This window comes from Orycteropus afer, unplaced genomic scaffold, assembly GCF_000298275.1.
Source record: "Orycteropus afer afer isolate SDZICR_OR568_19922 unplaced genomic scaffold, OryAfe1.0 scaffold00025, whole genome shotgun sequence".
Classification (NCBI taxonomy): domain Eukaryota; kingdom Metazoa; phylum Chordata; class Mammalia; order Tubulidentata; family Orycteropodidae; genus Orycteropus; species Orycteropus afer.
Window position 1 is genome coordinate 2,879,717 of NW_006921612.1, and position 12,727 is coordinate 2,892,443.

The following is a 12,727-nucleotide window of genomic DNA, read 5'->3' on the forward strand; positions in this document are numbered from 1 at the left end:
CCTTAATTTCTTTTCTAAAACCCTTTTGGTTTTAAAGGAAGCTTCTTTTAATTTTTGCCCTAAGAGACAGGGTATTTACCCTACATTATTTTAACAGAATCACATTTGCTCTAAAGTAAAACAATTTGTTTTTCTTTACTGAATTTGATGCCTTTGGGCTAATTTCTAAAAGAGCAAACTTGTAAGCAATTACATAATTTTTATTAAGTGAGCTAATTCTTACTTTTATCTCCAGCCTTTACAGTTAAAATATTTTTTTGGAATATTGCTTTGCAGTAGGTTACAAGAAACCCCAATTGGCTGAAATTATATCCATTATCTGAAAAACTGGTACCTGTAAGATAATCTAAGAGTGATTCTTCAGGACTAAGAAAATTCACACTTGTCCATGGAAGCATACTAATGACATAATGAGACAAACATTTGTTCCTGAAAAATGGTTTCAAAATAGCCTAGGGCATGTAGTAACATAGGAAAAGCTCTAGCCCAGAATTCAAAAGGCTTGGGTTTGTATTCCTACCATCAACTTGCCCTTATAGTCACCTTCAGTCAGTCACCATACATCTCTGGGCCTCTGTCCCCTGACATGTACTATGAGAGGCTGGGCAATAGTCTCTGATGCCCATTCCTATTCAAACACCCCATGGTTCAAGGACCTCCTTTAGCCCAATGAGCATTCTGAACGCTCCACTCTTCCAGAAAATCTGAGGGTGCCTCCCTCAGATATGTCGTCCAGTTAGAAAAAAGAGGGGTCTGTCTTCCTTTGCATTGGCAGTCTGGAATTCATCACGCAGTCGGAACTGCCACTCATCTTCCAGCTCGAGGCGGACAACTGTCTGGCGAAGAGAGTTCCGATCTTGACAGATCACGCACAAGGTTGCACCTATGTGGCAAGATATGTAGAAGACATGTGAAAAGAAAAGATGAGTTTATCAAAGAGAAAACTGCTGTCTGAATACTACTTGTAATAACACCATATGATGCTGTTTGGAAGGGAAGAACCAGATGTCTAAGTCAGTCTCTTGTTTCTTGTGTAATGCTTTATCATCTTAATAAGATAGAAAGTGTGATTGTTATTTGACAGGTTTGGCAGGTGAGACAATAAAGAGACAGAATAAAAATAGAAAAAGAACTGAACAGAGGAACAGAAATGGAGATAAACAGGTCTGATCACAAACCAAGCATTCACAGCTCCAGTCCTTGCCCCACTCCACTTTTTAGCTTAATCCCACCCTCTCTTCCCATTCAAACTCTGCTCAAGCATTCAGGGCTAGTGCACTTCCCACCTTTTTCCACATGCCCAGCTATGTGGATTCTCCCTGAACTTCTAATGAAAATCAATCATATTTTTTCCTTCCTTCCTTCCTTCCTTCTTTCTTATCTGCCCACCTCCGTGTCCTATACTGCCCTGAGATGAAATGTTTCCTGAGGGCAGAAACCTCTTAATATTTCCCAAGGCCTTATATGAGGAGCTCTGGTAGAATAGTGTCTAAGGCACTTGACTGCTAACCAGAAGGCTGGCAGTTTAAACCAGCCACTCCTCGGAAGGAAGGTTGGGCAATCTACTTCCGTAGTGATACTGCCTTGGCAACCCAAGGAGGGGTCGCTATGAGTCAGGGCCGACTTGATGGCACACAACAACAACAACAACAACAACAACAACCAGGCCTTATATACTGTTAAGGAGCTCTGGTTGCGTAGTGAATAAGACATCTGGCTGCTAACCAGAAGGTCAGCAGTTCAAACCCACTAGCTGCTCCATGGGAGGAAGATGAAGCAATTTCCTTCTGTAAAGATTTATAGGCTTGGAAACCCAACGGGGGTTGCTATGAGTCAGAATGGACACCATGGCAATGGGTTTGGTTTTTGGGTTATATACTGTTGGTGCTCACTAAACAGCTGCTATAGCGCAAAGTCAGAGTAAATAATAAAAAAGAAAATGAAAGATCAATTAGGGATCTGAGCAGGATTGGAAATACATTGGAAATAACTTTTCTAAACCCACAGAATGAGTGTTTTCCACTCTCAACTACTCTAATGTGAAAACAGCCACAGAAAGAAAAAGATTAGAGTAAGAGCAAAGGAGTCCATGCTGCCCAAAGGCTAGGAGGGAAGAGTCATCTACCAGCATGGAGAAACAGCTGTGGAGAACTGAGCACTCATTTTAAGGATGTGGACTGAAAAGGAACACAAACACTGAAAAGATCTGCTATTCACCTAAAAGAAAAGGCATGTGTCTAGTCTCTATCTCAATAGGTATAGGGGAGAGAAAGCTGGCCTAGGACTAAGGAGACCCAGGCCCCAGTCCCAGCTTTATGTGCCTTCCAGGATGATCAGGGCAGTCACATTCCCTCTATGGGCTCAAGTTTGTTCCTTGGCAAAGCAGGACTAAAACCAAAGGTCACCTCCTTAGAGGGACTGGGAGACTACAGGCATTTAAGTTAAGGTCCAGGGTATTATAAGTTACCTGTTATATAAGGAGCTCTGGTGGTGCAGTACTTAAAGCATTTGGCTGCCAACCAAAAAATCAGTGGTCTGAATCCACCAGCTACTCTGTGGTAGAAGGATGAGGCAGTCTGCTTCCATTTAGACTTATAGCCTTAGAAACCCTATGGGCCAGTTCAACTCTTGGAATCAACTTGATGGCAGTGGGTTTGAGTTTTTGGTTTTCTTCTAAGTTATAAGAGTATTTTACATTACCTTTCAGAAAATGAAACTTTTTCAAAAAGCTAGCTCCCACAAAAGAGTCACAGAGATATAACAGGAGTCCACTGAACAGCAAGTCAGAGCTGCTGATGTTTAAAGAGTGGGGCCTGGAGCTCACATAACAAACAGAAATCTGAAAAAGAAGGAATCCAAGAGAAAACATTACTTCCCAGGAGTTACTTCAACAATTTTACACTAGGAGTTACGATCTAATAAATATTAATTGCCTGGTCAAACACAAGATTTTGGGGAACTAAAAACAACATTTTAATGTTATTTTCCAAAGTTATATCGTTAAAATCAATTTAAAGAGGTTTATCCAGACTTATCTATACATTAATTAATTTGAAAATCATAAATGTTTCAACATGAATTGGGTTTCAATCTCAACTTTTTATTCTTGGATAAACCATTTAAACTCTCAGTCTTAATTTCATCATCTATAAAATGGAGTATGGACCTGAAGCAAAATAGTTGAGTAGTTATAATTCAGAGTCCTGCATTCTAGTTCACCTGTTTTAATAATTTTTCTGATTCATGGATTTGGCACTGACCCTCTCTACAAGATACCTGAGATCCCAGGTTAAGGTAGCAGTCAACTGACAGCACAGGGTGGTTGTAATTCTTCAGTGAGAGTGGGAAGAAGCGGTGGCTGTGGTACTGGAGGAATTTCTCAAGCAAGAGTTGTGCAGGGGCTGCGAGAAATGTGTGCTTGCTGTCGGGGGCACAGATGTACTGAGCTGGCACAATGGCCACTGGGTTATCAGACACCTGCATGGGAAGACATAAGCATCAGGCCACTCTTCTCACTGAGGAAGGAGTGATGGGCTCACCCTGAGGAAACAAGTGCTTCCCACAGGCTTCTAGGCTGCATGGGAACCAAGACAACTGGTGTGGCCCATTTATAGCAGCTAGAAACAAAGATCATACAGTAGAGGGTAATAAAGTGAGAACACATACCTCAAGAATAAAAATCTCTATTCAGAAAAGTTAGGTTTTACCAAAGTGTAATATGTGAAAATTAATCAATGTAATAATTAAGAGTTGTAGACATTTATCATTACCTGAGGAAAACTGGCTATTAAGTTTAGAAAAAACAAGAGAACGAGCAGACCTTGTGGACATTTCCCCAAATTCAGTGATCCAAACCTCTGGGAATGGGACCACCAGCCAGAAATCTATAGGTCAGCCTTCCTGTCCCTCTCATATCCAATCAGTTATCAAGTCCCATCCATTCTACCTGCTGCACATCCTTGCCATCCCACCCTTGCTTCCCCTCTCAACTGCATGTGAGTCCATTATCTCTTACTCCCATCACCAGTACATTTTCCACACTGTAGATCATCTAGAGAGAATGTCTACACAAACACAGCTAAAGAAATCTTCTGCTGAATAGTCTTCAGTGGCTTCTCATTACTCCAAGGAAAAGTCTAGAACTTCCACATTAGTTGATAAGACCCTGTCTACTTCTCCAGCTCATCTCCTATACCTTCCCCCTTCCTTTTTACACATCCTCCAGTGCCTCCTTTCAGTTCTTCAACTATATCTTGCTGCTAACCCCATTAAGCCTCTTCCCCAGATTTATCCCTCTGCCTGGCTCTTTGACTACCTGGCTCTCTCATTTTTCAGGTGTCAGCTTTAATGCCACTTCCTCATTGGAAACTTCCACAGCCACCAACATCCCAGTTGAGCCATGGCTAGACTAGGTCTCCCTGTTACACACACTTCACTTTGTTGTGGTTATCACAATGGTGACTAAATAAATATTTAACATCAGCCTGTGTTAGTGAGTGCATTGGATTATACACTTGTAAGTAATGGGATTGAGTTTATCTTCTTAAAATTCCTGCCCTACAGTGGGTGCTTAGTGAAGATTTAAAGACTAAAGAAATGAAAACTAAGTTATTTCATTCAGATGAAAGAGTATTTAAAAATTACTGCCTTTCCTATATATAATCAATATATTGGCAAATAAACATAAAGGAAAACTAAGATATATTCAAAATAGGAATAAAGATAAAACACCTATGAGTTAACCTAAAAGGAAATGTCTAAATATATGCTTCAAATAATGATACTGAGGAACATAAAAGAAAAATGAAATTCGTTTCAATTAGTTGAAAAGGTACATTGGGGTTTTTGGTAGAAAGGCAATATGGTAAAGATTGCAATTCTCCCCAAATTAACCTACAAATCTAATACAATTCCAATTAAAAAACTTTTTTTTTTTTTTCTTTTGGAATTTAACTAAATGAAGAACTCCTGGAAGTACAAACTTTTTTTTTAAAGTGTTGCTACTTTGTAAGAGAAATGAGAATGGACTTTCCCCCTCAGAGGAGGCTTTAATTCCTGGGGAAAGCACAGGTGGAAGATGTAGCTAGCATCTGAATTTAGATCTGGCACAGCTCAGGAGATGTAACTACATAAGGAGTTCGCAGACCCCAGGCAGGGCATAGGTTAGAAAGGCAGCTGGTATAAAAATGGCTGATGTCATCAAGGTAAGATTCAAGACAGGCAAAAGGTGAAAAACAAAAAACTGGGTGCTAGCCCATGAGATCAAACAGAACTTTGGGCAGAAACACTCCACACCTGGATAGCTTCCTGGAAGATAATGACTCCTAAGGGCTTGCTAACATTATACCAAAAACCAAACCAAACTCACTGCCGTTGAGTTGATTCTGACTCACAGCGACCCCTAGTGGGTCCCCAGAGTGATAAATCTTTATCCCTCTTTTTTGCCCCATCTTCCTTCCACAGAGTGGCTGGTAGGTTTGAACCATCAACCTTCTGGTTAGCAGGCAAATGCCTTAGGCACTATGCCACCAGAGCTCCTGTGCTGAGATTTACTCACTCACTCACTCACTGCCATCAAGTCGGATCTGACTCACAGTGACCCCCTCCTTGGGTTTCCAAGGCAGTATCACAACAGAAGTAGATTGCCTAATCTTTCTTCCAAGGAGTGGCTGGTGGATTTGAACCGCCAGCCTTCTGGTTAGGAGTCAAATGCCTTAGGCACTATGCCACCCGAGCTCCCATGCTGAGATTATTCATCTTAAATTCCCCAGGCCTTCTCAGCTAGAATGGACATAATTGGATTATCTCTCTCATTGCCAAAGGCTGGTTCATGGACAGATAATACAGTTGTCTAGCTAGCCTGGCAATGCCAATCAAGTAATTATTAAGCTAGGAACTACCAGAGTAAGCCTGGTACACAGTGGTTAAAGAGTTTAGCTACTAACCAAAAGGTTGGCAGGTTGGATCCATTAGATGCTCTGTAGGAAAACGATATGGCAGACTATTTCTGTAAAGAATTATAACCTTGGAAACCCTATGGGCAGTTCTCTTCTGTCCTACAGGATTGCTATGAGTCAGAATTGACTTGATGGCACCAGCTGTGGTTTCTATTGGGGGCATAGAGAAAAATATGGCATTATTCCTGCCCTCAAGAGGTTCTGTCTAGCAGAGAAGCCAGACAAGTGAGCAAATAATTACCATCCAAAATTACCAAGTGCAATGATGGAGATATGGAGGGAGACTGGGAGAGTCCCTAACCCAGCCCAGAGTGGAGGATGAGGTAAGAGTATACAAAATAGTTTGGTGGTAAATGTGATACTTGAGCAGAATCTTAAAGGACACTGATTGAAAACAGAGACCTGAAGATAAATCCAATGGGATCTTTAACTTCAAAGCCTCAGTGCCACTAGAAACCTTTACTAACACTTCTTAATGGTCAAGCCCCACCCCTGATTCTAAGGAGATGCCATGGTCTCCTCTGATAGCTCCCACCCACAGTTTTCACACCAAAACAGCCTGGCAACATGGTCAGCACTCACCTTAGACGTGATGTGAAAGGACCTGTGCCCACCCACTGCAATCTGCTTCTTCATCATGCTGAAGCGGTTGAATCTGCAGAGCAGGAGGCCTGCACTATGCACTCGCAAGTTGAAATCCACATCGTCACACATGAACCTACTCAGAACCAGAGGAGGGATGAGATCTGATTGTATGGCATACCTACCCAGTCACTCCCTCATAACTAGAGTGTGCATTCTCTGGTAGTAGGGAGTTTTGAAGATAGAGTAGGCTTTGTTCCTACCTTTAAAGACTTTACTCTAAGGAAGGATATGAGGCAAAAAGTAAAAAGGAGAAATGTTAACATATCTTCACCAGGAAGGGCAGTGTATACCTAAGGCTCAAACTATACAAGGGCTGCCAGTGCTATGTGCCAGGTATTGTGTAAGGACCTTTACAACCACTTGTAAAAAGAGTTAACTTGTTAAAAAAAAAACAACAAGACTGCCTATTGTTAAAATGTCAGCACTACCTAAGGCAATCTACAGTTCCAACAATCCCTACCAAAATTCTAACAGCCTCTTTGCAGAAATGGAGTATCAATCCTCAACTTCATACAGTATTGGAAAGGGCCCTGAATAGCCAAAGGCATCTTGAAAAAGAACAGAGTTGGAGCACATTTCCTGATTTCAAAATGTACTGTACAGCTACAGTAATTAAAACAGTGTGGTACTGGTGTAAGAACAGACATAAAAACCAATGGAATAGGATTGAGAATCCAGAAATAAACCCATACGTCTATGGGCAACTGATTTTTGACGAAAGTGCCAAGTCCATTCCATTGGGAAAGAATGGTCTCTTCAACAAATGGTGCTAGGACAACTGGATATCCACATGTAATTTAGACCCTGACACCATATATAAAAATTAACTCAAAATGTAACAATGACCTAAATAAAAGAAATAGAACCATAAAATACTTAGAAGAACACATGTGGGTCACATTGATTGTGACAAAGGATTCCTAAATATGACAACAAAAGCATGAACAAAAGACAAAATACACAAAATATTGAAACTTTCATGCAACAAAGGACTATCAAGAAAGCAAGAGACAATGCAGTACAAGACACACACAAAAAAGAAAGAGACAACCTAAAGAATAGGAGGTTATCTGATATATTTTATAGAGGTTTAATATCCATCATTATATTAAAAAACACCTACAATTTAATAAAAAATAGACAAACAACCCAATGGAAAAGTGGGTAAAAGTCTTAAATAGACACTTCTCCAAGGAAGATACATAAACAATCAACAAGTACATGAAAATATGCTCACCATCATTAGTCATCAGGGAAACACAAATCAAAACTACTCAACACCAAAAAAAACTCACTGCCATCGAGCTGATTCCGACTCATAGCGATCCCATTGGGCTTCCAAGGCTGTAAATCTTTCTGGAAACAGATCACCTCATCTTTGTTCTGCGAGTGGCTGGTGGATTCAAACCACTGATCTTTTGGTTAACAGTCAAAGGTCTTAATCACTGGACCACCAGAGCTCCTACTAGGATGGTTATTATCAGAAAAAATTGGATAACAGTTTGTGTTGCCAAGGCTGTGGAGAAATTGGAATTCTTGTACATTGCAATGTGAGGAAAAGTTTGCCAATTCCTCAAAAAGTTAAATTTAGAATATCGTATGACTCAGCAATTCCAAAAGACTTGAGAGCAGGAACAGATACTAGAGCATTAGTCACAAATAACCAAAAGGTGGAAACAACAAAAATGTCCATCAACAGACGAATGGATAAATAAAATGTGGCATATCCATACAATGGAATATTACTCAGTCATAAAGAAAATGAAATTCTGATACATGCTACAACATGGACAGACTGTGAAAACATGCTGAGTGAGATACATCAGACACAATAGGACAAGTATTATACAATCCCATGCATAGAGACAAAATTTTAATAGTTACTGGGGAGGGATGGGGCTAGGAAATGAGGGGGTTACTGCTCAAGGAATACTGAGCTTCTGTGTGGGACAATGGAAAACTTTTGGTGATGGCTGTACAGCATAGTGAATATAACTGATGTCATTTAATCATACATTTTGAAAAATGGTTAAAATGGAAATTCTTTTGTTATAATATTTGCCACAGAAGAATTAAAAACAACAAAAAAAAGAAAATGACAACAATAAAATTCTTTAAGGTTAAAATTATTAGCCACATTTTATAGCTGAGGAAAGTAAGGGTCAGAGAAGATAAGCAGCCTGCCTACATTGCAAAGCTGGTAGTGGAAGAACCCAGACCCACAGCAGGTCAGTCTGACGCCAAAATCTGTACTCTAAACTGGGCTACCTTGGGCTGTGTGCCCTCTGGTTGGCAAATAAAAAACCAAATCAGTTGCTGTTAATTCCAACTCATGCAACCCCATATGTGTCAGAGTAGAACTAGCCCATAGGGTTTTCAATGGCTATGGTCTTTTGGAAGGAGATTACAAGTTCTATCCTTCAACATGCTTCTGGGTATATTCAAAGCATCCACCTTTCAGTTAGCAGCCAAGTGCTTAACCATGTATGCCATGCAGGGATATAGAGATACTCAATAAACATTTAGTGACTGAATTATTCTTGAGATGCTAGTACTTCTAAGGAGCTCTGGTGGCATAGTGGATAAGGCATTTGACTGCTCATCAGAAGGTCAGCAGTTCAACCCCACCAGCTGCTCCAGGGAAGACGGGGCGATCTGCTTCCATAACGATTTACAGCCTTGGAAACCCAATGGGGGTTGCTATGAGTCAGAAACGACTTGATGGCAGTGAGGTTTTTTTTTTTTTTTAAAGTACTTCTAAGGCTAGAAGTACCACCAGCCACTCCTGGGAAGGAAGGTTGGGCAATCCTACTTCCATAGTGATACTGCCTCGGAAACCCAAGGAGGGGTCGCTATGAGTCAGGTTTGACTCGAGGGCACATAACAACATAACAACAACAAGGCTAGATAGGAGCTCTGGTAGCATAGTGCCTAAGGCACTTGACTGCTAACCAGAAGGCTGGTGATTCAAACCCACCAGCCACTCCTCAGAAGGAAGGTTGGGCAATCTACTTCCGTAATGATAACTGCCTTGGAAACCCAAGGAGGGGTCGCTATGCATTGGATCCTACTCGATGGCACATAACAACAACACAACAACAAGGCTAGACAGCTCTGGTGGTGTAGTGCCTAAGGCATTTGACTGCTAAACAGAAGGCTGGTGGTTCAAACCCACCAGCCACCCAGCCACTCCTCAGAAGGAAGGTTGGGCAATCTACTTCTGTAGTGATACCACCTCGGAAACCCAAGAAGGGGTTGCTATGAGTCAGATCCTATTTGACAGCAGTGAGTTTGGTTTGGCTTGTTTAAGGCTGCTAACCAGAAGCCTGGTGGCTCAAAGCCACCAGGCACTCCCCAAAAGTAAAGTTGGGTAATCTACTTCCACAGTGATATTGCCTCGGAAACCCAAGAAGGGGTTGCTGTAAGTCAGGTCCAACTCAACAGCAGTGAGTTAGATATGTAGAGAGCAATATAAAGATATTGCGTTATAGTTGTTTTTAGTGCTGTAAGTTCCTAAAAGAAAGTCTGCAGTAGCAGAGTAGGCCAAAAAAGCAAGATAAACAAATCCAAAAAAGCAAAAAACCAAACTCACTGCCATCAAATCGATTCCAACTCATAGCAACACCCATTGGGTTTCTAAGGCTGTAAACCTTTACAGAAGTAGATTGCCTCATCTTCCTCCCACAGAACAGCTGCTTAGTTCGAACTGTTCACCTTCTGGTTAGCAGCCAAATGCCTTTCGTACTATGCCTTCAGAGGTCCTTAATTCACTAACTAAATTATCACGTGAATTGATTAATACAATTGAACAAGCTTATTCAAATCTCCCCTCCATAAAATTATACAACAGTGAAAAAAGGTAAAAGCTGAAAGCAGGGGCCACACCAATATGAATGGGTAGGAATTCTCTAGTTTGTACCTGCAGAGCAAAGGTGAGGAAGCCATCTGTCAGGCCTAAGGCTTGCTTCTCCTGGAGGGCCCTGGGACTGTGAGCTGTGTTCATGGCTGCACTGGGACACCCCACTGCACCCCCCACCTGTTACAAGGGGCAGGAGCTCACCGATTCTGGTTGTACTGCACGTTCTGGGTCAGATCCACATTCAGGATGATGAAGTCATGGACATGGCAGCGGGAGAAAGGCTCGCGCACTTCACTGCTCTTGGTCTTGCTTGACCATTTCCGCATCCCGATCAGGGCATAGTTAGTGATGTTGGGGGATGCCTCGATGTGCTGCATGATGTGCTTCAAGGAGACATTCCTTTCTGACCAGGAAAATTCCCTGTTCAAAGGAAGGAGATTGATATCCCTATGTTGATATTCAAACAACAACAAGGTTTCTGTACTAGGCCAGCCATGGTACTGGCCTTCCACATGAACCTCATGTACTAACAGATTGGGATAATGGAATCCATTAAAGCCACCAACCATGCTGAGCAATGGGTCGAGCAATTCAGGCTCATTAACCTTTAATTCTCATAACAATCCTATGGCATAGGCATTATTATCTCCATTTTATAAATGAGGAAAATGAGGCTCAGAATATCTTGCCCAGTGTCACTTAACAGAGCTTAGATTTGAACAGTTCGCTCTGAATCCAAATCTTTTATTCTTTCCCTCATGACAAGCCACTTACATTTCCAGTTTGCCAGACATAAAGGTAAAATGGGATAAAAGGAGCTTGACTTTCCATTTTGAAATCCAAGTGAGAAAGTAGGGAAGGAAGGAGGTATCCTACAAATATCACCCTCCCCAAGGTGGTGGTGTTTGAGATCTGAAAAGACAGTGAGATTGGCCAGTGTAGCTGACACTTGATGGACTAGGACAGAAGGGCTGAAGGACGTGACCACATGGCTGAGAGTCAAAGTCTAGATGAAAATTCTGTCCACAAGGGCCCTGAGAAGTTGCCCAACTTTTCTAGACCTCAGCTTTCTTTACCCCAACTGAGGGGTTTAAAATAAACTCTCTGAAGCACCAACTGGCTTTGACACCAGGATTTTAAATAACGCTTTAAGGCAGTATGTAGAGTTCAGTTGTCTTCTTCACGCTACTGTAGAGACAGCCCTTAGCCAAGTCCTTGCCCTTAGAAGAGTGGCAGCACAGATACAAAAGCAAGCAGAATGAGATGGAGAAGTGAGTGGAAACTCCCATTTACTCCCTCAGCAATTAACCCACTGAATAATGAATGAAAAACTACAGACTGAGATCAGAACTCCAGGTGGCAGCTAAGGTGTTAAGAGTGGTAGTGAGTCCAAAAGCAGGGGCCAGGAGGAGCAGGAATAGCATAGAACCTGGGCTAACATCATTCTGGGGCAGGGCTGAATAAACACTCCAAACAGGGAGCTAATCTTAGGAAGCTGTACCCCAATTTTTTTTAATGCATTTTATTGAAATATAATTTATGTACAGTGAAATACACAAAACCAAAGTGACATGGGTCAATGCATTTTTTTTTTTTGCAGTGTTCCCTCCCTTTCCCTTCCACACCTGGCAACCAACAAAGAAAGCTTCCCCCCATGTATAAACCTTTCCTTGACCCTCCACAACAACCAACTAATACTATATTTGTCCTTCTGTCATTGACTTATTTCACTCAGCATAATGTCCTCCAAGTCCATCCATATTATGTGGTGTTTTGCAGACTCTACATTACTCTTTAGTGCTGCTTAGCATTCCAGTATGTGTATGTACCATAGTTAGGTCATCCACTCTTCCACTGATGGGCACGTAGGTTGTTTCCATCTTTTTGCTATTGCAAATAGTGCTGTGATGAACATGAATGTGCATGTATTTGTTCCTATCCTGGCTCTCACCTCTCTGGGATATATACATAGTAATGGGATTGCTGGGTCAATTGGTATCTGCAATTCCAACTTTCTAAGGAATCACCATATTGCTTTCCACAGTGGTTGTGTCACTTCACAGTCACACAAGCAGTGTATGAGAGTCCCAATCTCTCTGCATCCCCATGAGCATTTGTTATTTTCTGTCTCACTGAACCTTGCCATCAGTGCTGGGGTGAGATGGTATATCTCATTGTTGTTTTGATTTACATCTCTCTGAAGGCCAATGATTGTGAGCATCTTTTCATGTATTAGCTGACCACCTGAATATCCTCCTTGGTGAAG

At 41.5% G+C, this 12,727-nt stretch overlaps 1 protein-coding gene across 1 annotated transcript in view; it reads right to left on the reverse strand.

Annotated features, from left to right (window-relative positions):
* Positions 1–719: 719 nt before the first annotated feature.
* GREB1 (growth regulating estrogen receptor binding 1) overlaps positions 720–12,727 on the reverse strand; it is a 125,097-nt gene continuing 113,089 nt past the window's right edge. Inside the window, exons 28-32 of the mRNA XM_007935081.2 lie at positions 10,663–10,881; positions 6,540–6,675; positions 3,277–3,477; positions 2,701–2,839; positions 720–883 (exon numbers count right to left, since the gene is read on the reverse strand). Of these exons, the coding sequence (XP_007933272.1) occupies positions 720–883; positions 2,701–2,839; positions 3,277–3,477; positions 6,540–6,675; positions 10,663–10,881 (859 nt within the window). The remainder of the gene's footprint in view (positions 884–2,700; positions 2,840–3,276; positions 3,478–6,539; positions 6,676–10,662; positions 10,882–12,727) is intronic.